This window comes from Apis laboriosa, unplaced genomic scaffold (genome assembly GCF_014066325.1).
Source record: "Apis laboriosa isolate Shangri-la unplaced genomic scaffold, ASM1406632v1 scaffold9_cov152, whole genome shotgun sequence".
Classification (NCBI taxonomy): domain Eukaryota; kingdom Metazoa; phylum Arthropoda; class Insecta; order Hymenoptera; family Apidae; genus Apis; species Apis laboriosa.
Genome location: NW_025224966.1, coordinates 2,183,519 through 2,211,364, shown reverse-complemented (window position 1 = coordinate 2,211,364; position 27,846 = coordinate 2,183,519). Strand labels below are relative to the sequence as shown.

General features: G+C 33.4%; 2 protein-coding genes across 2 annotated transcripts; both read right to left on the bottom strand.

Moving 5' to 3' along the window:
- Positions 1-984: 984 nt before the first annotated feature.
- Positions 985-20,956, bottom strand: LOC122719724 (serine-rich adhesin for platelets). Its single transcript, XM_043945797.1, has 11 exons — positions 20,729-20,956; positions 13,855-14,062; positions 13,666-13,768; positions 12,396-13,257; positions 11,877-12,304; positions 11,685-11,794; positions 7,707-7,832; positions 6,388-6,480; positions 3,317-3,483; positions 3,043-3,217; positions 985-2,428 (listed from the first exon to the last, which is right to left on the bottom strand). Exons 1-11 carry the CDS (start codon positions 20,735-20,737, stop codon positions 1,218-1,220), a joined length of 3,492 nt encoding a protein of 1,163 aa, XP_043801732.1. The 5' UTR covers positions 20,738-20,956; the 3' UTR covers positions 985-1,217.
- A 1,225-nt stretch (positions 20,957-22,181) lies between these two features.
- LOC122719927 (protein mothers against dpp) lies at positions 22,182-27,682 on the bottom strand. Its single transcript, XM_043946205.1, has 4 exons — positions 27,150-27,682; positions 26,937-27,078; positions 25,280-26,591; positions 22,182-25,196 (listed from the first exon to the last, which is right to left on the bottom strand). The coding sequence occupies exons 3-4, from the start codon at positions 26,524-26,526 to the stop codon at positions 25,037-25,039; spliced, it is 1,407 nt and encodes a 468-aa protein (XP_043802140.1). The 5' UTR covers positions 26,527-26,591; positions 26,937-27,078; positions 27,150-27,682; the 3' UTR covers positions 22,182-25,036.
- Positions 27,683-27,846: the final 164 nt, after the last annotated feature.

Here is a 27,846-nt window from a genome sequence, read left to right as displayed (position 1 = left end):
TAGAATCGATGCAAAGATACTAAAGTTGGCATAATATTTGTTGGCGTAATATCGCAAAAAGTCATAATTTGAAAATATATCGCAACACCATAAAAAATATTATTTCTAATTCAAATATTAAAGTAAAGACCAACTTTTTTATCTTTGAATAATTCACAAATATACAAAATGATAACAAAACATCATCGAAACTATCTCAGTTTTGGTAAAAGATACGTTTTTCATTTGTTCGCGATTGACGTATAAGTTACAGGTACAGAAGTAGTAGAAAAAGTGCGCGTACAATATTTCAAATAATTATACGTTCATTTTTATAAAAACATATTAATAATTGTTTAGAATAAAGTATATTTCATCAATTTTGATGATTTTGAAATATTTTTTTAAAGTCATTATTTTGAACAACTTTTTCCTTTATATATAGACTTTTTCCTTTTTTTTTATAATCGTCATTTGGTTTTAATTTTCGAATTATACAAAATATTTTTAATACTAAATATATATTTAACACTATATATTTTACAAAAGCTTAATTTATATTTAGCTTAAATTGAATTTATAATGTCTGAAGAATATTCTAATATTTTATTCATTCTATCTTAAGTGCAAATAATTTACTAAAGTAAGTCTATATTAGCATTATCAGCATCATTTTATTTTTTTAAATCATTGGATTCCTGTACAATTTAAAGTAAATAAGACATAATTTGATTGATTTAAGCTTACTTCTTGGGTGTGATATTAGAATGATAAAAATACTTCTAATTGTTGACATAATGCAAATTCAATAATATTTAATTATATGTAAAATATTATTTAAATGTTTTTGTATATTTTATAATTTTTTGTAATATGTAAGTTTAATATACATTGAAATTATTTATTTATTTATTATCAAGTCTAAATGTAACCAAAATCTAATTTAAATTATCACAAACCAAATGTATAATATTATAAATATTTTTATGTAAAATTTGGAAACTAATTTAATAACGATTATAATACATATAAGAAAAAGTTATTCAAAATGAGAACCTTAATATATATTTCAACAATCCCTATTCTAAATAATTATCAACATATCATATTATCTTGGAAATACTTGGAGTAATTGTTACAAAATATTATGGAATTACCAAATAAACTTGTTCCAATTGAATTATATTAGCTCTTCACAATCGAAATATTAAGTATTAAGCGAGAGGACTATGAGAACGTTACTTAATTGGTTTACCCCAAGAAAATTGTATTGGCAATGGAGGAATATCGCTACTCGTGGACGACTCATCCTCGCTACTTGTGGCAGATGTTTCTTCTGAAATCATTGCTTCACCACCTGCTTCTTGAGGCCTTTGACTTGCGCCACAATCTTCAGCGGCTGCCGCGACAGCCGCCGCTGCAGCAACAGCAACAGCCACCGCAGAATTTGTAGTTACTGCTGTTGCAGAAGAAGAGGATGACGAGGAAGTGGACGAAGCTGAAGAAGATGGATCACTTCTAGGTCTTCGTCGAGTAATCGGTGTAGAATTAAATGTAGGCGACCAAGTGGATTCCTCTACTCGTGTGGAATCCGTAACGGAAATACTTTTGGATCTTGTTCTCATATCTACGGAAGGCCTTCTAGGCGTTAATCTGAGCGATCCTTGTCTAGATACTGATGTAGTTGTTTCCGATCTACCCATTTTTGGTGGTGTTGCCAATGAAGATGTATCAGATCCTCCCTTTGAAAATTCATCATCGATTTCCAATGTCCATGAAACCGAATCACCTTTCTGCACCATAAATTTAACCATAGATGAAGACTGCGGACCGTTCTTGTCGGGTGAAAGACTCTGTTCGACGTGTTCCGGGCCTAAAGAACGTGAAAGCCTAGGCGTCAAATTCGCAAGAACGGTCACTACTTCGTTTTTTTGACGCAACCTCCATTGCAGTTCTTCATTACGTTGTGCCAAACGTTTATTCTGCTTGGAAATCTGATGAATCGATTCGTGAAGTACCTCATTATCATGAGATATTTGCCTCTCGAGAGCTTCTTTACATTGAATCTGCGCTTTCAAATCTTCGCATCTGGCCTCAAGTGTGTCCAAGCGTTGCTGTAAAGCTTCTTTGTCCTCGATTTCTCGCTTGATATTATCGAGATCCGATCTCAACGTAGCGTTTTCTTGACTTTTAATCTCTAGCACCGATCTTAAAGATTCAACTTCGGCCGTGAGCGCAGCCCCCTGATCGTGAACGACAGATCTTCTCTTAAATTCCGCTTCCTTTCGTATCAGTTCAGCCTCTTGTTCCGACCGCAATTTCACGATTGCGGCTCGATGTTCTTTTGCAGTCTCATTTAACGAATCTCGTAATCTGACTTCGCATTTGCGCCTCTCTTCCTGTAGAGCCGCTTCCAAGATGGCGATTTGTTCCGCGTGTCGAGCTTCCACTGAGAAAACCAAAGACAAATTTTTCTCTTAGCATGATTGACGTCATCGGAGATAAATTGAAAAACGGAAGAAAAACAAAGTTCGAAGACGAGAGAACGGATTAAGTCCGTTGAACGTGCCAACCTATAATTAACTACGATGAACGTTACGTGGGCACTAAATTGAGCATTTGTGAAACGTGTCTGTGTCCACTTTTGAAAATTCTATCTTTGAATTATTTAGCACGAGGTGCGCGTAGGCATATTAGCCTTGCAGATTTTAATTAACAATTGCTCTACTTTAAAGTTATATTATTCGCTATGACATTAAGTCCATTATGCTTGTTACCCGGAGAATATTATCATATGATGCATTGTATACTTGTAGGCACAAAGAGTATATAAAATATAAAATATACATTTTGTACATATCATATATAATAATAAAATAAAATTATAGATATCATAATCGATATTGTTACTGATAAATAAAAAAGAATCGCGATAAATAATAATGATAATAGGAATACAAAATTTTAAAAATTATACGTTATAATGTGTGTAGACAATGCATTATATTGCTTTCTCATTTTCTCAAACTAAAAGAAACACAAATAATTCTTGGCAAGGCTTACGATCTTCACGAAGCTGGTCCAAGGCTCTCCGATGACTCTCTCTCTCCGATTCTAGTCTATCTTCAATGCCGAGGTTTCTAGCCCTCAATTTTTCAATCTCCGCGCACGAAGACATCCATTCCTTTTTCATATTCTCGCAATCTTTCTTAAGTTTTGGTGTAGAAAATGCGTCCAACTGAATATTAAAATATTAAAATAAACGAATTGAATTGATTTTAATAAATATAGCGTTAATAATTAAAGATTAAATAAAAAAAAGGAATAAATAACGTACCTCATAGGCCAGATATTGTACGGTTATAGAAAGAGCTTGTATAACTTGTTCCGCTCGTTTTACGCGAAGTGCATCATAAGGTATGTCGGTTTGTGCGGCCTGATCTCGCGTCTCTAAAGACGCTCTTGTCACCACATAGCTATTACTGTGCTCCTTAGTTTCGCGATCTGCAACCAATGTCACAGGTCCCATCACCATTACGATTTTTCATTAAAATTATAACAAAGTTCAAATTTGTCTTCCATCAAATCGAAGCGTCTCTTTAATTTGATACGATTGTTGCTTTCAATTAATGCTTTCTTATTATTCCTTAAGTAATCCCATTGTTATCAAGATGAATAGTAATATTGATTACAATCATTCTTCGGCATCAAACCAATCATTGTGATGAAAATTTAAGTAGATATTCAAGTAAATGCAATATCGATACCGTATGAAATTGTCTATTTCCACTCATTTTATACGAATAAATTTTGATTCGTAGAATGAAGAAAGTTGTATGGAAAACTCGTTTCAAGGGAGAAAACTGTTTATTCCAGTCTTGGAAAGTCGAACTACCTGTTTTTCAGGATATTTCAACTATTCGACCCGGCGAAATGAGCTCTCGGATGAGAAAAATTACGAGGAAAAAGCAATTATCACATCGACACACGAGAAATTTTTATGAACAGATCATTAAGTCGTAACGATAATTTGGCCTGGCTACGTCACTCAAGCTTCATCCTCCCATTATTGCTGATGTAGGTACGTGAAAGCACGCAGGCACATCCGCAATTCCGTACCACTACGACTTTGATTCTTTTCACCACCTTGGACCAGACTAAAAAAAAAAAAAAATAAAAACGTGCAACTAGTGAATCAATCGAATTTAATCCGAGAGCCAGCCTCGGAAAAAGCCACGTTCAAGAGTACCGGCCAGTCAATGAAGACGCACTGGGTTAAGGTCAACCATACGATAGTTGTCGTGTCGTGGACACAGAAAATCAAAAAAAAAAAAAATTGATTTGGTTGTTTCAACGACCACCTTAATGGATATATCCAAATTATCTATTTTCAGTTTTCCCGAAATGGATTGGATTATTTTCAGCGTGTGAGACTACGCAATATCGAATATTTATCACTTCTATACTTGTTTATACTTAATTCATTTATTCTTATTTTGGACTATCATTTCTAACATACGTGATACTTTTCTGACTTTTCAAAATTTCCCATCGTACAAGTATCTCGGATTATTTTATAGTTTCTTCTTAATAAATAAATATGTATTCTTCAATTACATAAATTATGTATATTGGCACAATGAAGTATTTCCGTTTGATCTGTACCAATGATTCAACTGAAAAACGCAAGTGAACTCGATCACGTTGAAATCATTGAATAACAATAATAGAGCAACAGACATGAGAGAGACCTAATCGGGATCGTCATTTGTAACGATTTGCTGGCCAAGTCCGCACTTCGACTGAATTAGCACGAGCCACAGGCTGCCTCGCGGAGCGATATATCCCTCCTTCCTACTTGTCGACCACTCCTACCACCTTGAAATGAGGTGCAACCTCGAAGAATACGAAGACGATGGACACGCGGAAAGCCGTGTCTGGCCGGACACGCATTCATACACACATCGTATAGACGACTTGAATATGATCCACGATGTCTGCAATGTGTTTCCATAATATTGCATTAATATTGCTCTCGTTTCTTCTCCATCCGACAGGGGAAAAGAGGATGATCAAAAGAGCCTTCCAATGAACCAGCCTTTTTTTTTTTTTTTCAAGAAAATTAACATATATATACTTGAGTGCACCGGTAGTAACAAGCTATTACTTTATTTATCGCTCAGTTGCTCAAATTTATGATTCATGAAAATGGGAACGATTTAAAATTCCATTTCAATGGAATAGCTTGTTTTAATAACAGGAAAAGGTGAGGCTGTAAAAGATGAATATTATCAGTTGAACGAGAGATGAATTATTACAAAACCGTGCCCCGAATAAATTCGCTTTTCCATTTAGAATTGACTATCCTTACATAGTAGTAGCTAGCCGTATTTGTATGAAACGGAGGTACGTGTCTATGGACATAGTGATTCGAAGATAATGATCCGAATGATCGACGATCGATAGCCCTCTTCCGCTAAGAAGAGTTTGCAAACAATTGTTAATTCTATTCGCCAATATCTGTTTCGTCATATCGTAACGTGAACGTAATAATATATTAGAATTAATATTTTGATCGATCGTCTCAAAATGTATTTCTTTTTCCGATTTTTATCTATTATATCTATTATTTATTATGCTAAGTGAAAATGAGTAAATTTTGAAAATATTTCTCTTAAAATGTAAAATTGCTGAAAATTTTGTAACTCATGAAATGCAATAATACATTAAAATGAAAAGGAAATACAAGACTCGTGACTTGTAGAAACTTAACTCGTACTTTCTGGGATATGGACAATCATATATATAATCTTTATTATGTATTGAGTCATAAAACATTGACAAGGAAATTATCTTGAGAGATGTTGAAGCTATCTCCAAAATCATATAAGTATAAAGAATTACTTTCGCTTCACTATTATCCGATTCTCATTTTTTTTTCTCTTTTTCTTTTACAAATTTAATTATTCTTGCAAATTGCTCTGCAGGTTTTTCTTCTACCTTTCAACGAAGAACCTTTTAACCGAGAACAGGATTTAGTTTCGAGGACCAGTGAAAGCCATGACTTTCTTCGAAACTACAAGAAGTATAGAATGATACGCACGTGTGCGTTCTCGTGCATGCGGAGAAATGGTCGTACGCACCGCAAAATGACTGTGGGACTTTTTTAGAAACTAGCTGGTGCCGGAGTAGCGCGGTCAATGAATTAGAAAGCACAACCTGCTGATATTTCCTCACGGTGTTATCTTTTTCAGAAGAAAATATCTAAAATGCTTCTTTCTATATAATATAATATTATAATAAGCTATTGGAACAAATTTATTCAAAACGATGAAAATATTTGTTGTGAAATTCAATAATCCGCCGATTAAAAGTTTCAACGAAAAAATATAAAAATATCATTTTTACCTTTTATCGATGTTAAACTATGCTGTTTCCCTGAGACAGTAGTTGGTAATCTTCTCGTTATTGTCGTTTTTCGCGTCGCTGACGGGCTCTTCTCTGGAAATAAAATTCACAACGTTAACGAGAGCATGTTACATACTCACCGGTAGTGCCTTAAATGATGTGTTATCGAGTTTGCAAGTACCGTACGCTGCAAACCGTTTTACTGCCCGCATCAAAGAGAGCATGTGTAGAAGCAAAGGAAACGCCTTCACTTGTAAAAATAGTATCTAGAAAAAAATGATATTTACTGTAATAAACCAGATAAACCATGATTATTCCAATCTTCTGCCCGTATATAATGTATTTTTTTTTATTAGCTATTATTTTGTTGTAATCGCATTTACGATATTGCTACAATAATGAGGATCACAATGCTTTAATATAAACGAATGATTCACAAATCACGTTATATTTCACTGGCGAATATTTCAATGGCGACACGAAACGAGACCGGTCGAACAAATTGCGTGACAGTTTTCTGCACAAGTTTTCTCGTTTGAAGTTAACGAAAGACTGCCGGAACATCAACAGTGTTCGGGGGTTAAATAATCACATTGCCGGCTACGGTAAGGGGTGCATACCGTTAGAATTCTGACCTGACTCAGGCAAAGCGTTAGTCTAACACCCACGGTTAATTATTGCGAGACCCGTACAATATTACAATAGAATATTACAATATTTAAAAAATTTAAATAACTAAATAACTGTCATCAATGTTTATCGGTCGTTCATTTTGGAAAAAAAAAAAAGTAGTAACGAATAAATAAATCAAATATACGTATATACTGTTTTTGATTTATAAAATACATTAAAACCATATAGGAAGATCTAAAAATTTGATATAAAGCATCATAGAAACATGAACGATCGTTAGATAAAACTACAATATCGTTGATCGGTCGAATCAAGCGTGGCCGTTTGCCAATATTTTCAATGTTATGCCTCGATGAGATATAAATTTATCCCGATGGTTGGCTATCAATATCAGAATGTCGAACATGTTTACATTTTCGCTTATCAATATAAACGAGTAGAGAATATTGCATGGAGACAGGCGATCGAAAAAAAAAAAAAAAAAGAAAAGTATTCCCCGCGTCGCACTAACTCTCCAACCGGAAGCACGCAGCGGTGCCCTCGACCTTTCGTTTCCTCCGTTCAATCAGAGAAGCAGCAGATATAAATGTATACACATACATACACACACAAACACGAGGAAACTACGATATATGCAAACTCGTTTCACAATTTAGGGCGCGCAAACCGGACCCTCCATCACTCACCGAGATTGATGGGCGAAATTTCTACGCAGTTCTTCTTGGTGTCGAAACTATTGACACGATTCTGTTGACTACCACGACCGTTTGCTACCAGTCTTCTTGGTGGATTTATCGATGTTGGTGATCTCTCTGAAAATATAACAAAAATTATTGAATTTTTCTTCCCTATTATGTAAACGGCGCGGCGGAATAATGAAAATTTCATCTCACTGTTCTCGCGTGTCTATATTTATAACAGAGAATTACGAAAATAAGCAATTTTCATAACTTGTACGTAGCATTACGTGTCAGAAGATAGTTCATCGACCGTGGTATTTCGTTTCGCTCGTCAGTCGTAGTTACTTTAATAACATTTTGCGCATCATCGGAATTTGTGCTTGACGAGGCAATATAGCGGGACGAGGACGCACGAGGAGCTAAGTTTGAACCATGCTCGTCGATTAAACCAACGAAGAAAAGAAAAAACGTTTATTATGTACACCAGCCTGCACGTAGCCATTGCATACGAGCTTCTGCTTATAACGGCCTCGTACGAGCTCGTGTGCATAATATTTCGAATCGATCTTACACATGAAAGAAGCTAGTCGAACGAATATTCAGGACACGACTGCGATAATCGATTAAGTTAAATTATATTTCTATTCCATCCCTTTACATTAATTGATGATTATATTAATTGATAAAGATATTTCTTTTGCAAGCATGATTGCAAGCATAATTACGATTTCATGGAAAATATAGAAAAGTTTCATTCCTAATTGTTATTCTTTTGATACTTTTATTTTACGATAAACCTATAATAACATCGTTATAACGAATTACGATTATATTTCTATTTCTCGTATTTAGCTTGAATAATCCATTCGATATAACGAACGAGTATGATATAACGAGGCGAACTACTTTCTGAAAGATTCCTCAAAAAACAGTGATTGATGCCCAAGGTAAAAGAGAAATTTTGCGACAAGACAAGTATAAGTAGGGTACCTTTGATCCTTCTCCGTTTTAGACTCGGTCACGAGAGAAACCGTTCGACTCATCTATCTTTTCAAATGCCTATGCAACATCGTGAGCTACTCGCTCGTATTTGCGACGCTTGAACTTTCTAGCTTATTTAACTAAAAAAAAAAAAAAAAAAAAAAAACACATGGACGGACATCCTTTTTTTTTTCTTTCTTCTTTTATGAAACAAGGTAAAAGAACCGAGAAGAGGTTTATCGGCTATTTCATATTTCCGCCATATAGAAGATTAGTTTAAGGGGACGGGATTAAATACAACCGTACCTCGCTTGAAACTTCCGAGTCGCATTTTCGCCGAGTCTCTGACAAAATCCGTCCGAAGAGCTGGCCTACCCTTCGATCCCTGCTGTCCCATTTTCAAATCTTTACTTTCACCGTTGTTTCACCTTTCCATTCTCAACAAAATCATTCTAAAGAAACCCGGCACAGGCAATTTCGCAGGCAGCGAACAAGTGCCTTCATCCCGTCATATCTTTTGAGTCCACGGTAAGATTTGTTACCCAACTCGATTCCTCGATCGTAAAGTATCGGAATCGTAAATGTTCACAGATACTTGACATCTTTGCGAAATATTATTAACAAATTTTAAACGTTCCTCTATTTATCGTACGTATCTCGACACCAGTTAGTAGTACAATTTGCACAATTCACATCACTTTTGCCACCGTCCTCGTGATCTGTAGATGTGGGTTTCAATAGCTCGGCTTCATCTCGCTAAATATTCGACGAGAAATCACAGGTTGCACATTCTTTCGACGACCTGAATCGAGGAGCGCAACGAGTGTCTTTCACCGGCACGGATCACGACGATGTCCTCAGCCATGTGGGTTTAACATCTGACTCTGATGGCGATTGCGTAAGTGGTAGATCAGACCGGGTACGTATCGGTGGTCGTCGGCCTTGGGAACGCACGTGGTCGCTGGGTGCACCTGTCTAAAAGGGTGGGGACATGAGAAAACCACCGGCGTCGAGCGAAGGACGTGTACGGCGCAAGTATAAGGTGGCCGGTTAAAGAAAGGCAATGCCGGAAATAAACTACTAGTGCCGTTGACCCGAAAGCTCGCCGTCGAGCTTCTAATGTATGTAAGAAGAGTTAGAGCAAAAGGTTGATTGCCTTGAATCTTCCTATTCTTGTCTATCTTCGTCCAAGTACAGACAGGAACGTAGCCAAAGATTCCGTAACGGTATCTTGGGAAACTTTCATTGGACGGCCCCAGAGAGGGGATGGTAAAATCCAGTCTTAAGGCATTCAGTCTTGCGGTTCAGATTCTTCCGCCGATCGAAGCGAATGTGCAATAACATATTGTAGGCGTACGAGGCAGGGTTGCTATTCGCGAGGTTATCTTTCTCACTTGATGTTCACCCAAACACCCAACGTTCTCTTCGATCGTCCTCTCTGCGTTCTATCGAGCGAGGGAAAACGCGAATGTTCTTGCGACATGGGTAGAAAATTAGGTCACGTCGGATGAGTTCGTAAATATAGTTAACACGATATATCGCTATATATGTTACATTTCGAAAAGTGTTCGAAAGATATAGGGCACGGAGAACAAACAATTTCGAGAACGAAGAACAATTATAGTTTTATCGTTGCTCAAAGTTGTACGATCGTAACTCCGATGCACTTTGCACCGTCACCTTGCGGCATACACTGACGACCGATGCACCGGCTGTTCGTTCTCGCGTTTGTCCCTGTTCTTTTTGTCGCGCACACGTCCAGTCCCGATAAAACTGCTGATCCCAATGGGGTAGAGAAAGAGACGTGAGAAAGGAAGATAGAGAGAATGAGAGCGAGAGGAGGACAGACGAAACAGTGGCACCAACCAGCTATAAGGGAGGAAGAGCGAGAAAGATGGGAGACCGGAAATGCAACACGCGTGCATAAACAGCGTCCGAGCCAACACGAGGTCCGCCGAGGACTGCCGACTGGATGCTGCTTTGCGGCTGCTCACGCCTGCCTCCAATGGAAACGATCCAGTGGCGCCGGAAGAGGGGCCATCGGCGCCCTTGCTCTTTTTCCTATCTAACTTTCGCGCGTCCTCACCGGGTCGATACAAAACACCCTTCTACGCCCACTTTTATAGCTACTCCCACCCTTTTTTGCGGAACGAATCACCTACGCGATATACGCGTATGTATATGTCTAGAACATCTCGACAGACGAATCGAAGGCACGTGTATTTGAATCCAAAAAATTGATTCGTTTTATCTCGATAGATTTAAGAATGGTTTTAATTTATTTAATTTAGAGAAAATTTAGACGAATTTTTGGAATTTTATCTCGTTTTATTACCGGTATTTGAATTTTTTCGAAATATAAAACAATTTCTTTTAGTTTAAATATCAATTTTTAAAAATATAATATATATTTTGGATTATTTTATTACAAGGGACAGTTATCTTAAATCTTAAATCGATCGATCTTATCAATATCTTTTTGATGATTGGATGCGCACAAAATTGCCATTTGTAGATCGGGTTTAGAATTTTTCAAATGGAAAATTGTTTCAAACTCTACTTTTGATTTATTAATATGAAAAATAGCAATTGAAATATCATGCAAAACGATTACTGGTTTTGTTAACCTTTGCGGTTTTGAATTTTTTTTTTTTACAAAATGTATGGTATGCGGTCAAACATAACTCGATATCACAAAATCAACCGGCATCATATTTATTCAAGCTTCACTGTTCTCCGCAAAGTCTTTTTATTCCCTTTTTCAAACTACTATTATTCCTATATTCTATCTCAGTCTTATACGTTGAAAGATATAAATGAATAAATAAAAAAAAAACTGTTACAAATTAAATATTAAATAACTTTTAAATTAAAATTAAATTAAATAGCATATTACATATCTTTCACATTAAATTTGAAGCATCGTAGATATTGATATAAATAATGACATTGTACTTTAATTTAATTTGCAATCGTTTAAAAGTAGATGTTAATTTAACTTACTTGGTGCGTCTTTGCTGCGTCCAGTGCTGAGATCACTCAGAGAGCTACGAACGGAGCTTCTGGCAGTTTCTTCAATTGGTGACTTCGTTTCTTGCCGGCCACGTATTCTCCTGATAATTTGTAATTTTTTTTTAGCAAAGCTAAATACGAATATAAAGTTTTAAAGATAGAAATATGGAATCGATATCTTACCTTTTATCCTTATTACTATTATTATTTGCATCACCGGCTTTTTTTTGAATTGATCCTGAAGAAGATGATTGACCAATACTTTGGAGTACTCTAGATTTCACTTCTTTTCTAACCGTCCTAGTTCTTTGCTCATTTTTTCCAGCTTCAATTTTACTCATAACAGCATCCCAACGTCCATTTCTAGATCTCTGCAAACGTCGAGCTTCTTTTTCCGCTTCATCCTTTGGACCGGATTCAATCATTGCTTTGATTTTCGAGACAACGTTTCTCTTAGGCATTTTATATTTCTTCAACGGAATTAAATCAGCTTTGCTCTGTCCTTTCGATCTTATGCTGTCATTCGTCCTTTCCACCTCGATTACCGTGACTTCCATAGGATTTATCGAACCGTTCGAATCAGTTAATCCATCCAGAGAATTTACAGGAGCCTAAATATTATTAGTTACGCGAGCTATCTTAAAAAATATATATATATATACACGAACATATGTGAACCAATAATCAAAATTATTAACTCGCCTGCAAATAATCCATAATAACGTCCGCTTTAATCGGTGTAGGCTGACTTCTCTGGGAAACTTCGGTATCAATAGTATCCGGCGTGCGATCCCCGTGTTCCTCAATTGCTTCCTCGGGAGCCTGAAGTTCGTCCTGCCTTTTATCAAGATCTGAATAAATTCCGCTCGAATCCATTTCTTCTCCGGTAAAGCTCGGACATCTTCGGCCACCAGGCGCACAGAAAAGAGTACCGTCGATCACCTGAGCTTTTCTATCACCGCGCACGATTTCTTCATATGCGTCAGCATCACTTTCCGTAAAGAAATCCGAATCCGTCATCGGATCTTGCCTGCAAGGAACGGGAAGATTTGGCGGTGGTACGACGGACGGTGGATCAGCCCCACGACTTGCTGGCCTTGAGTTTTCACCGTCACCTTGATATCCAGCCTCAAGACTAGTGATACTCGTCACCGATGTCACAAAACTGATAGGAACAGTGCCTCTAACGGGTTCCGTGGGTTTAGGATCCAGTGGAAGTTCCTCCGGAGACGGTGTCCTCTCGCTAGAAGCCTCCTCGGTCGGTTCAACATCGGCGGATGGTCGTGACGCAGATGCTCTCGTTAATGCTAATCTAGAACCTGCTGATCCTGTAAGATTTTCGCAGGATGGTGTCCTAGAGCACTCTAGTGCAACTGTGAAGTCGGTCATCTGGTCGGGAGTCAATATACCCAGGCTTTCGTCATGTTCAAAGGAGTTCTGTTTGTTGAGCATTAAATAGTGCGGTGTTGCGTTTATTGCGGTATCATTGTAACCAAGAGATGTATCCAAGAGGCAGCTATCGCCGGCGTCCTCAATCATATTCAATTGAGAATTCTCGAGCAAACTGTACAGATAATAGTACGAAATATCATTTTTATTATCGTACATTTATTCTAATATTGATGTAATATAGATTCTTGAATACCGATGTATAAGATTCTTTATAAATGACAATAATTGAAGTGAGTTCCAGATAATTCATGTAATACTTATTCTTCAATAAACAATTATATCCTGTATTTGAAATTAATTTTTTGTTATCCCATAATAGATTTATGGCACATTTCAGATAAGTTAAAATTCATTATTGTAAAAAATATTCTTAATAAAAATCTTTAATTCTTAATATTCTTAATAATCGGAAGATTATGTTAGATTATGTAAAAAATAAATACTTTTCCGATAAGCAAATATTGTCATTTATAGAATTTAAAGTTTAACAGACAAACCTAATAATCCATATTGATCATACCTGAAAAAGTTGCTCTTTTCTTCGGAAAAATTAGCCAGTTGTTGCACGTCATCTTTATCAATATCCCACACAGGTGATATCGTGAATGTCTTAGGTCCCGAATCTGGTCAAATAAAAAAAATTGTTATCTCAGAAAAAAGAAAAAATTAAATCTTGTCAATTTTTATCGCGCTATGTAAAATTATTTACCTTCGATCGACGGTGTAGACACAGCTTGTGGCCCACACTTTTTATGAGTACCGGACTCGTCCTCGGCATCGACGAATTGTAAACATCCCGAGAGTATCAATGAACGCCGATGCCCAGGTATAAGCGACGGTGTACCAAGTACTCTCGATTTCGGGAAAAAAGACGGCCGTGCCGCGCGTGGAACTGGTATCCGGCTCTCCCCCACGTTCTGCAATCATATAAATAAAATGATAAATTCGCATTCGTAAACTAGGTTACCATTTCACGTATATCCGTTTAACCGGTCGACGGACGTACATTCCACCGAGAGAGTTACAAATTCCTTCATTTATCCTCTAATTAGTTGGATCGTTCCATTGCCTGAAGCTTCAACTAACTGAATATAGACAGACTTAATCGCATTGTAGCAATCGAATTAAATCGGATGGTGACTTCGCCGCAATGACGTAGTGTAGTTCATGCGAGTGTCTCACGAGTCGCGTCAAAGGTTAAAACAATGCTCAATTAAATGATCGGGAAAAAAGAAGAGGGGGAAAAGAGAGAGAGAGAGAGAAAAAAATGTCAGATGTTTCAAGGTTAAGATAAACTTTTCTCGATGAACACGAAGAGTCCGTTACCCTTGGCCCATCTCCAAATAAAACTCTTGGTACCGGGGTAAATCAAGAAGTGTCTCTTTGGCTAATTTAATTTTAGCCCAGGCCCACCACCGTTCGCTTCTCTTGCGGCTACCTTTGCCGCAATCCCTTCTGTCTCTCCTCGTCTTCGCACGTAAGAACACGCGTAACACGTTTCCCCTTCAGCCTGTCTAACAACCAACGAAAACATTGCTCGGTGGTCGATTAGGTTTATCGTTCGACTATCCGTCTGTACATTTTGATTATCTAGTGCAAAGAGCGCGCTAGCTGAAGGTCTCTATCAAAGTTCGAATGCCAAGGAATATTTGCTCGTGATCGATGTTGATAACAGTGAGCACGCATTACGATCAAGCTGTTATAGCGTTATAACAGACGGCAGAAAGTACGTTAGCTCGTTACTAATAATAGTATTACCAATAGCTAGCTGAAGGCAAGGAACTGGCTAGCAGAGAGCTAACAGAGTGCGTTCACCGACGACTCTGTTGAACAACGTCGTCGGTTGAGAATTGGGTTACATCGGTTGCGAGTTTATTTACTACGAACCGCTACTTGTCAATGCGAACGTTCATGCGCGCGAATTCTTCGCAAGAGATATTATTTTATTATTAGTCGGACGGTTATATTTCAGCGAGCAAAAATTATTTAAAAAGTGTGCATTATCGCATTACGAATGCGGTAGCTATAATATACGCGTTACGTATTCGTCTTTTTTTCTTAGTGGTTACAACACAACATCAATATTATTACGAGTCGCTAGTTTCTAAATCAATCGATATTCGCGAAAGACTCGTTATCGATCTAGAAAAATGTCACGGTCAACGGGGGCAACGGGAAGATATCGAACAAGACAAATGGGCATGTTAAATATTGCGATCGACTTTGTGACGGTGCCGACACGCGAAAAAACGTGACAAGAATCGAAATCAATTTCTTTAAGTGCACGCATTGACGAGTCGATGACGAGCAAAGGCCAGCCCGGAGTATAACTTTATTAGGCCTTAATTCGTGCCAATTCGAGCCGCCTACCCGGTTGTTATCTCTTCGCCACGCGAGTCGAACAACTGTGTTAATTAGGGGCACATTCGTTTAATTTTTGTCGATCTAACGGAATCACGGCAGATCTTTGAAATCTCGTAGACGAAACAATTGAATAGAGCTATTATCGAATAGAATAGACGAGGAAGAGGAAGAAGAGAAAGGAAGAGAAAAAGAAATATATTCACACGATCCTGATTAACGGTTCATCGTTCAAAATCGTTATACAATTTTGTACTTACGCGCGAAAAAAATGTCATTTTTTCCTCGATCGGCGAAATCAGGCATTCAAATGAAAAATGCCTGAAACGCTTTCTACAAGTAGAAAGACTTTCTAAAAGGCAATAGCGTTTTAGAGTTATAGTGAATTACGACGCAATTGCGCATTTGCTCGCTGTCTTGTTTGTTGTCTTGGATGTTATCATTAATTCAAATTTAAAAGGCAAAAAAAAAAAAAAAAGAAAAAAAAAGAGAAAGGAGGACGAGGAAAAAAATGTTACAGTTTTGTAACATTTTATCAGTCGGGAAGCAAAGTTGCGCGTTTGGCAACGTTGATCTGCAATTTATATACTCGGTTCACTACATGCGCGACCACGTAAGTGACAAGCACACGTGACGCGTGTTATGATCCTATAGTCACATAATTCCGGCTTGTTGTAATTTAAATAAAATTAATTACCACACCTGTGAGGATTTTAATGTGCACCGATATACGGTCTTCCCGATCGTTATATATATTTATATTCCAAATACACGTAACGTAGCTTTGATAAGATTATGAACGAAGGTCTGCCACATCGTTTGCACAAGAAAAATTCATTGCCGTTTACTAACATTTACACGTATCTACATGGTTGAGTTTGAAGGAATGATGGAAAAGTAGAACGATCGAAACACACCGATGTATAACCGATGTTCGTTAACGCATCTTTGCTTGCGTAATCTCAATTCCGGAATTCAATGGAATATACGGAATACGGAAAAGAAAAAAAATGCGTGCCTCGTTTGAATATTAATCACACGTTTGCAGAAAATACAATATCGTGTATAAAAGCGAGAATATGAAGAGTCACGCGAAAAATAGAAGCTCCAACTCACGATCGGCTCAACGTTCCTCTTCACGGTTATTTGGCCGCCTCATAATTTGATTCAACGCCACTTTCTCTGGTACGCACAAAAACACTTTGCCGAATAGTCCGCGCTAAAGGACTATTAATAAAGCCGACTTTCCGTGAACTGAGTCATGGGACGAGGAGGATTCACCCCGTTCCAGTAATTCGCGAATACGACGCATTTGAGGTACGAATTAGCGCATCCCGGGACAATGAACGAGGTTCCGCGCGCGATGAACCGAGCCGAAGAAGAACGAAATTTCCCTCCGCGGGAAACGAAGAAAAAGTTTTCCAACTACGAATGAGAAGTAACTGGATCGATAGCGACAGCACGATCGCGATGCGGCCGCCGCGTGTACGACAATGAAACGTTCCGGATTCGCTCGGTGATCCCCTGGTACTACCTATGCCACCACCGCGAGCATCCGCACACCGATACACAACTATACGCGAACCGATAGATATACACGCGTGCCGTTCTCATATACACCTTCACCACGCGAGCGGTGAGGACTGACACTCCGCAACAACGATTACTATTCTTCAGAAACACACGGTTTCTGCATTCACCGGCCCGTGAATCCGTATACGAGGCACATACGATACCGGCGAATACACGAGGACTGTACAGTGAACGTCATCAACCGAAGAACAAGGCTACGTTTAAGTTGCGAGCTTGATTCCACGGGTTTTTTTCATCGGTACATTTGTAATTAGCGGTACATCCTAGAATTTATTTTATCGAGATTCAACTGAATTCCGTTCCATCTGATAATTCAAAGATGCAGATATAGGAAATGAAAAATTGTTATTTCTATTGCGGTATCGGTATAATATATTTTTTTTCTTTTTTCTTTTTTTTTAGATAGAAGAATTATTATATATTTTAAAGAAATAAAAGATAGAATAAAATGATCAATTTAAGGTATGATTTCTGTGATCTGTGACTATCTTGATTATCTTATACTGTACATGATAAAATCAAATCGTCCATACTTGATAAAACTAACAAGTGTAGTCACGTGTTATGCTCGTAATCATAGGTTATAAAGAAGCATTGTAATTGAAAACCACCAATACAGTAGCAGTATAACGAGTAACGCTTATTTTACGGAAATACATTACATAATATATATACACACGATAGTGTGTTATATTTCTACGCACGAAAATCAACCTTCGATTGTCCGGAATTAATTCGGACACGACGCGTTTCGCAAGCCTGAAATTTCACGATGCTCTACGATACAAATGTTTTACATGCCGACGAACGATCCCTTTGTGTCTGACATGTTTATCGATTTTAGGATCGAATTCGTTCTATAGCTATACGACCGGTCCTCGTCGACCTTTATATATCCGTTCTTACTTCCCGCCATATAAAAATCCCCGAGGACCTTGAAAGGCCTCTCCCTAGCCTCGACATGCCGACTGGACAAGTCGGTACATTTTCATGCAATGTCGTATATATGCAAAAAATTTAATCCTTTTTTTTTCTTTTTTTTTAATAAAATTATATCTTATTTCGAATTATATCATAAAGGATATCGTAATAATTTAAAATATCTAATGAATGATGATCATTTTTATAATAATTTTCAATTCATACATAAAAGAATAATTTATATTGTGAATTTTAAAACGTTGTTGCCTTACGCGTAGAAAATGAATATCGATAAAACAGTTGGAACAAAAATAAAAGGACATTTGACGATCATATCGGTTCAGCTACCCTGATCTAATCTACAAGCATTCACTCTTCTAGACAGAAATATAATACAGTTGACCGCAATTTACCGCATTTTCGTGCCAACTATTATATACATACATACATATATATATATATATCCACGTATATATGTTGGATATAGTTGTTTCAAAAATTTGTGGATATATGTGATATACACCAGAATCATGAGATTCGATTCATGTGATTTTTTCGAATTTGTTCGAATACATCTCCAATACAATCGCCTAATTTGCAGTCGATGCACGATAGAAAAAGTCTATTTGCACATGTACCGGTTTGTATAAACGAGCACGTCTCCAAAGGACCGTTAAACACGGTGAAAATTTTACGAAGAAAGCATCTGGTCGCATAATGGGTCAGTCAGTAAACACACCGCTTTTACAACCAGTTCGCATGTCTTTTCTTTTCTATCTATCTGATGTGTTCGATAATAATTATATGACGTTTAACGATCAATGTGAATGAATATTATGGTATTATCTTTTAAATCAGAATTGGTTCGATTGAAAATAAAGATAATTATTTATAAAGCGACTGTCTACACCAATTTCAATGATCATTAAATATATTCAAAGATAAAATCTGAATAACTTTTCCCTACATGAATGCTCATTAATGTTTTTAAAATATATCTTATCTAAGAATTTTTATTATATATATTATATTAATTATTAATTACTATATATTTTGTGATTTTGATTTGCATTTTGAAATTTTACTCTAAGAACTAGAATAAATAAAAATAGAAATTTCTAAAGCTTTAAATATATTTTCATTACGTATTTACATTATTAATGTCAAACAACTTCTGTACTATAAACACTAGGAACATGTATCTCTTAATCATTTTACACGTATGTTTACAAATAACTTCCTCGTATATCTTCATTATCAAATGACCGCATATGCTAAAGTATAATGTGATCTTAACCTAAGTTTAACTAAGTTTTTTTTGAATATCTTGAAAATTAAGGCCGAATGACGGTTACAATAAAGAGGAAAGTTGTTCAGAACGTTGTCCCTGAGAATATATTTCAAGGTTATTAAAATCGATAATATCTTGTAAATAATTATCAAAATATGTATACATATATATTGAATACCAGAAATTATCGTAAAATAAAATATTATAAAGTTATATAATAAATTTATAAAATATTCTCAAAGTATTTACTTAAACGTATTACTTTCTTTTTCATATATATAATTTTTTTTAATATTTTAAATGAATACGAATATTTCAATGAATATGATCTCGATGCAGATCATATGAGACATACATATATGCATTATCAATCGATCATAAGAATTTATGATACAACTTATATGTGAATTTCTGTGAACTGCATAAATATAATACATAAATAAATATTTCAAATTATTAGAATTGATAGCATCCAATAAAAAAAAAGAAAACAAAATAATATCCACATAATTTTGAAATTACCAAAACAAAATAATGCTATTATTTTATTTATAAATGGATTATTATTAAAGAAATTTGTTAATTGCAATATATATTTTTATATCAAATCATTATATTACCATATAATTGTGAATTAATCAAGTGTATTATTTCTAATACTTAATCTATTCAATTTTTTTCTAATTGATACATTTTCTATATTTCATTTGTACACAAAATATATATATATGAATATCTATGAATCTATTGATAAATCAGATATCTAGATACTGTTAATTAAATAAAATTAGAAACCATTAATTCCACGTGCTTTAGTACTTTATTTATAAATTTAGATTTAGTATTTCAAATAATATTCATATATACATAAAAGATTTCAATAAAAAAAAAAGATTAATAGTAAAAGATATATCGTTATCAATATTATGTAAAAAAATATATATATTTTTCATTATTATTATTATTATAGCAATTAGTTCTTTTCTTATATTCAATTAGCAATGTCGACTATGTGCTGCAGTCCGGCTGATCATGACGGCGCCAAACTACTTTTTCTGCCGAGATAGACCGTGACTACTGTACACGTAGTCAATATATCACAAAATCATATCGATAATTTATTAATTTAGAAATTAATTATAATAAAATCATTTGCTTATAATTAAAAGCACAAAATTGAATTGATTATCCACAGAAAACGATATTTTCTAAGAATCAGCAACAGTTGTTGACAGAGTAGGAATAACACGTTCTTCCGATAAAATGTTAAGTATAAATTCATTAAAATCAATTAAAACATATATACATATTGTAAAAAAAATAAAAAAACAAAAAAACAAAAAAACAAAAGAAGAAGAAAAACAATATATTTCAGTAATACGATAAATCACTAATTTATTATTTTGACAGAACTCACCTTAGCCATCGTATCGTGGGTGGGTCCTAAAGATTGCTCGAATCCAAAAATCGCTGGTTCCGGACCCAGGAATCGTTGTTGCAATTGATTATCATAAGTTTCGTTCTGCAAAACGGTAATAGATACGGTGGTTGCATTCCCAAATGTTTTTTTTCACGCGACGCTTCTTTTGCACCCGTGTACAAGTTTCGTGGCGACACGTCGATTGCTTGCGGATGCCTTCACACAGCGACGCTCCCGACGCCGGCGTCGCCGAGAACAACGTTATTGATCGGCGCCGTGCGGAGGCGTCGCTACCCGCGAAATGGAGAAGGGGATGGAATTACCGGTGACAGAGATAGTACTTGAAGTAGCGGTGGCGCCGGAGATGGAAATGACAACTAAAGCGCCACCGCCGAAAATCTGTGATTGTCGTCAATTCCACTTTTTTTTATTCTTTTATTAACCTTATTAAAGCAGAGTAATATATTTTTGGCAAAATAATTTTTATTATATAATATATTTTATACGATGATATATTTTAAATTATTTTTTATAAATATAACGTTATTATAAATATAACATAATAATATAACATAATGAAATTTCGAAGATATAATATATTATATGTATATTAATTTCAGAAATGCAAAATTTTGAAGATAAACAAATGTTAGTTATAAATTTTTTTTATCAAACTTACCAGATTAAAATCGTTCATTTTGGTTGCTCATATTCTTTCTTAAACAATTTAGTTGAAAAATGTTTTTCTATATACATGGTAAATTTTTGGACAAAATATGTACTTACATCTATTAACCTTTCAAAACTAATATGAAAGACAGACTAGTATGATGTCAGTTAAACTTTTAAATTATTCTTTCTATAAAATAGCGAATCCGATTGCATGCTCTTTGTAAACAGACCAATAATCTTCAAGTAGTAGCTGACCTATAGTAATATTCTTATAAAAGTCCCGCTCTTTCTATTGTTATTCAAATTTGAAAAATATTTATTTTGATTCTATTATTATTATTATTTAGTTTATAAATTGTAAAAGATAAAAATACAATATCATAAAAACATTTTGGGAATATTATAAGGATATCATGGTATAATCAATAGACAGATTAATAAAACTGTTTTCGTTGCACATAGATACACAGATAGGAAATATTTTTTATTTATATTCGGTAGCTGCACAACAAAGTAATTATCAAAAATGCAGATACAGTACAGCACAAATGAAAATTTTTATATCATTGGACATTGATTTTATTATTTCAATTAATAAACAGAAGAAAAGAAGTATATTTTTTGAAAATATTATAACATATATATATAAAGTCTTTCTTTAAAAAAAATTTTCATAATCTTTATATCAGAATTTCATGATATCATAATATTGATTATGTTAAAGTTATATTAAATCTGTTATTACATCATCGAAAGTATAAAAATTTTTATACATATGATAATAATATTTTAATAAGTAAGGAAAGTACTTTCGATCATGATAAATAATTTTTGAAATAATGTACAATGATATTAATATTTTAAAAAACGCAAAAATAATATGAAGAGAAAGTTCGTAATTATCGGATTTATATGATAAATGTGGAATGGATTTTGCAGATGTGTTTTTATAGCTAAAAAATTTATTTACAGTGTCTGACATCTAAAATAACTATGAATCTCTTCCAAATCACCAAATCACAAATTTATTTATGTACATTTGTGTATATATATTCATTTTCTAAAACTATCACATCTTTAAATATATTTTTATATTCAGAATTTATTAGTATAGATGATTTTGCATATGAATGTTTAAGCACTATTTGACAAACAATATATATACTTGTTTCACTATATACTATAACAAATTTTTGTTTTATATTTTTAGAATATTTGAAATATATAATGTAAAAGCATCCAAGGCACAACTTGGGCGGCATGTACTTAAGTATATATGTATATAGTTCTAGTATTATAGTGCATTGTTGTAATACTTATTAAGCTTCTATTCAGTTCTGTAAAACTTAGCAATTAAGAAGTAATATCAGGTGATTTGGAAACGAGATTTGTGACAAATACATCAATTAAAAAAAAAAAAAAAAAAAAAAAAAGAGAAAAGAAAAATATCAATTAAGAATAGAAGCTCTAAATATACTTATTACATGTAACTATTCGTACATATTCGTATATATATATTGCGATAAAGCATTGTGTTCATTACGAATGCTACAAGCTCGATATACCTAAAACATTAGTTTATACTTTTCTTCAATAGATATATTATTTTTATGATTTTCTCTATACCAATTACAACATTGTTTTGAAGGAAAATACTTTTTTTCTTCTATTGTTTAAACTAAATAGGTATTACAGGTGATCACGAAAAAACGATAAGTGGTACGATAAATATTTTTTTGATTGAATATTTTTATTCGTCGTGTAAAAAATCGTATTTCTTTATGCGTCATATTATTGTCATATTTTCTTATATGATTTATACTTCTAAATTCGAATATATTTTTATTTTCATTGATCTAATAAAGTAAATACTTTTTAACCATCGTTGATCACCTATACATAATTTGCTAAATTTGGTAGCAAACAATCACAGCTAGGTACATCGACAAATAAGTAACACCAAGCGGCAGTGACTTCTGTTCCACAGTTCTCAAGTATTCTTAAAGTTATATGATCCGTATACTTTCATCATACTTATAATTGAAAAAAATATACGTAAAATATACATAAAAATAATTTGAAATATAATTATCAATAAGTCAGAAGTTCATTCAAATATATATCAGGCATTTCTAATATTGAGTCAATATTTGTAATTTTTTAGTAATACCTGTACCTTAATGTAAAATCAATTGAAATTAATATTGTTATAAATGAATAAAAAAACTGATTAAAAAAAGAGCTGATTATAATGAACTTTCAATGTATAACATTTCTTAATAAATTTTACTTTGTTTCAACTAAGTGTTCATATGATTTTTTTAATTTATGAATATATGCATTATTCATCTTACTCTCAATTATTATAATAGAATTTTTATAAAATCGTCATTCATTAAAATATATAAAACAAGTAATATCTTTCATAAATGAACATTTTGTATGTGACTCTTTTTCTATTGATAAAATTTTTTACGTTTTTTTTATGATCAACAAAAATAATTTGTGATTTTAAAATTCAATTAATAAAATTTTTATGTCTTGTACCGAATGTAATACCAATTATTTAAATTGCACATAACATCATAATATAATAGTATACTTTTTATATGCACATAAATTTCTGTTGAAGCATGAAATTTATGAACATTTTTAAAAAGTGCATAGCTAACATACAAGTCTTACATTACTCTCAAGTCTGACAAATAGCAAGTAGATGACTTTATGTTAGTTGTCATATTAGTTTCTTATAAGGCTACATCCAAAGGCTTACATTTCACGAATGTTAGAAAACGTTGCACAAAAAAATATTTTTATATGTATCAAAGTTAATATTTCAATATGTCATCAGATACAGTTAACTTTTAAATGTCAACGTGAGATCAGCATCTGATGTATATATTGAAATATTAATTGCATTACTATTAGTAAATTGAAATTAATTACACTTAGATTATAGTCTTTATAGTAATAAATTTAAATAGTTTAAGGCTTTTTTAGGCTTATAAATCAAATGCTTCAAAAGCACGCGTATTCGAAACTATAAATTTAAAACATTATATAATTTTGAATCATTTTCATATATTGATATCTTTTGATCTTTTGTTTAATTGAAATCAATTTTTTTCTATTCTTCAACTATGTATAGCTTTTAATATAAGTTTCGAAATAATTTAATGAAGCATTCGTGACAGCATTAAAAAATATTTTTTATAACAATTTTTCATATAAAATAAAGTATTAGATGTGATTAAATATATTTTAAAAATATGATTCTTTATATATAACATATTTTTGTTATAATTCTTTTCCTATTTAACAGCCAAAAAATTGTACAGCTTGTATGTGTACACTTCACTTTTTTCGAAATTTCATTATTAAGGATTACTTTTAATAATTGTGAACGTTTGCAATCCTTTATTTTTATAATCATATTATTAACTTCATTTTTCTCACATGAAAAGAGTCATACTAAGACAGTAATTTCTCATTTATCATTCTTATTATATTTTCATAAATTTCTTATGATATCTAATTTATTATAGCCTTATATAATATTAAAAAGTGTTCTTAAATCATTAAGTTTTTCCTACATTTCACTATTTTCTCTCCTTATTAAACATAAAACACAAATTATGATACAGAACTTATAGCATTATGAGGAGAACCCATTTGTGTTAACACTTTATCTAGCCACTGTAAGGGTCCATGTAAGTGTGCTTCAATCCAACAAGGAGTGGATGTAACATCTTGTCTATGATATTCAGCACCCCATCCTTTAACAAATGACATTCTACAACAGAATATATAAGTAATAATTTATGTTGTATTATTATTCATAATGATAATGATTAATTTTTTAATATTAAATTTTACCTTATAGTGCACATTTTTGTTAATTCATAAACTGCTTCAAAACCATGATTAACACTTTGTGAAAGTAATTGGGCAAACTCTTGATTATTAAATATTTTCAATGAACATCCTGGTGGAATCTTACAAACTGTACTAGGATGAAATCCATGGTGATGATTACAATTTCTAGATTGTACAAATATAGCAGAATCAGAAAGACATTCTGCATAAACTTCACCACCTACATAATATAAATGTACTCCTTTGCCTATATGTCTTCTTGTATTTTCAATAGTAGAATTACGATTTACATTGGACAATTGTCCAAGACAAAACCTATCAGAATTATTACTTGGATTTGTAAAGCCATCCACAATAACAGAGTGGGAATGGCAATGAAAAACTTCACCCACTCTACAATTTAATTCATAATATGCAATAGAGGCCCAATAAGGTGGTTCTTGGTAACATACTGGAGCTACTTCAGCTGATCCACTTGTATCCATAGCTACAGGATCAGGTGGTGGTGACTGACCAGATTGTGAACCATCTTCAGGAGGAGAATATGCTGGAGGAGGAGTTTCTGGTAATCCATTAGTACCATATGGACTTTGTGGATTTGGTGATGTTGTACTTCCTGGACTTGGAACAGATCCAACAGATGACATAGGTGATGTTGGATTTACACCACCAGTAGATCCAGCATTAAATCCACTAGAAGAATAGGATACATTGTGCGGCATTGTTGGTTCTGCTATTTGTTGAAATGGTAACAATGAATGTCCAGGTGCATATTCTGAATGCCTAGGAACTAATACAGGTGGTAGCACTGGACTTTCCACTCTTTTATAATGATAAGGATTGATGCAAACTTCTTTTTGTTTAGCAGAAAAGGGATATTGACATAATTCTAATGGTTTTAATTCATGATGTGATTGCAAATCTGGCCATCTCCACACTCTACAATAAATTACATGTGGTAAACCCTTACGATGAGAAACTTGCAATCTACCATCCAAACTTCTTGGAATTGTTACACATTTACTAGGAGTGCCTGGACAACTTAATGCCCGTTCTAATTCTTCAATTGCACCTTTTCGTTTTTTTAATTTTTTTACTAATGAATCAACTGCTTTTTCTGCCCACTTTTCTTCTTCATCACCCTGTTTCCAACCAAGCAACTTTTTTACAGCAGGACTAGTAAATGAAAATAAACTATTCAATGAAGACATAGGTCCAGAACTTGATGATCCTTCTTCATCATCCATGTTAAAAATACTGTAATATGTAAACTATATCTATAAATTTTTTTTAATTTCTGTTTTTTAGTAACCTGTAATTTAATATAATTCTATCAATTTCTGTGTATTAAAAATTTTTTAATTTTAATTTATTTTATAAAAATTTTTTTCAAATATATTTTATTTTTATAATTAAAATATTGTATATCAATAAAATATTATAAAATATTTAATAAATATTTAATTTATATTATGAGGATATTAATGCTAATAAAATAAAAAAAATAAATATTGTTAAATATGAGGTTAGAATCTAATATTTGAAATATACAAAATGTAAAATATTATACAATAACATATTAAATATTATAAATATGAAAAATTAGTATAATTAAAAATAAAAAATAATTAATAATAAATTACACAGAACTACTTACGTAGAACTTGCTTAGCGATCCAGCATTGTTTTTACTACAGTCTCCCACTCTTGTTACCACATTCTTGACGCCAATCTCTCGCCATGACAATCAAATAAAAATATCTATGAATTTATCGATTTCCACCTTGACTTTATCGTTTCTTAATGACAATAATTTTATGAATTCGATAAATATTTAAGCAAATTTTTTTGTAATATAAAAATCACTCACAATATACATAATATTTTTTTTTTCTCTTCTCTTTCACTACAACTTTTCTGTCTTTCAATCTCTATCTTTTTCACTCCTTTTCGTGGTAGAATCAGGGTATTTACAATAAGCAATAGTACCGAAAACTTTCAGAATTTTAATAAGTACTCATGATCTTCTTTATGTACTCACCAAAATTAAACAGCTAAAAATTATTATGATATATAGAAATATATGAAACAAAATTGATTCCGTTCATATCTCACATATAATTTTAATTATAAATATTTATCATAGAAAGAAGGAAATGTCGTATAACAGTATTATGGCGTTACAAGAAAATCATGGCGCCTTGTTTATGAAGACAGTCCCATGAAAACTGTTTTTAAGTTATGTACGTTATCTACAATTTATTAAATTACTCTATTTTTATAATTTTTCGTTGAAAATTAACTTCTTTTGCACACTTTGTTTGCAATATATATAAACATTATATCTAATATAATTTATATATAGGTTTACGTACAGTAATAATACGCACCCATTGCACTACGTAACGAGAATGTATTCAACGATAAGGGCTGATCGTAGATGACTCACATCAAAATGATGCATTAGAGAATAAAAAACTTTATTATAATGAACAAATAACTGTTTATTTTTTTAAAAAAATATTTTTTTATAATATTAACAAAATATAATATTTAATAAAATTATT

What these genes read in the sequence shown, in the direction of transcription:
- LOC122719724 (XM_043945797.1), bottom strand. An exon ending in AATAGTAATAAGGATAAAAG is followed by an intron (nt 11,795 to 11,876) that starts GTAAGATATCGA and finishes ACAAATTATCAG; the next exon opens with GAGAATACGTGGCCGGCAAG. An exon ending in AATTTCGCCCATCAATCTCG is followed by an intron (nt 6,481 to 7,706) that starts GTGAGTGATGGA and finishes TTTTATTTCCAG; the next exon opens with AGAAGAGCCCGTCAGCGACG.
- LOC122719927 (XM_043946205.1), bottom strand. Translation starts at nt 26,526, where the DNA reads ATGGATGATGAAGAAGGATCATCAAGTTCTGGACCTATGTCTTCATTG. An exon ending in ACAAAAATGTGCACTATAAG is followed by an intron (nt 25,197 to 25,279) that starts GTAAAATTTAAT and finishes ATTCTGTTGTAG; the next exon opens with AATGTCATTTGTTAAAGGAT.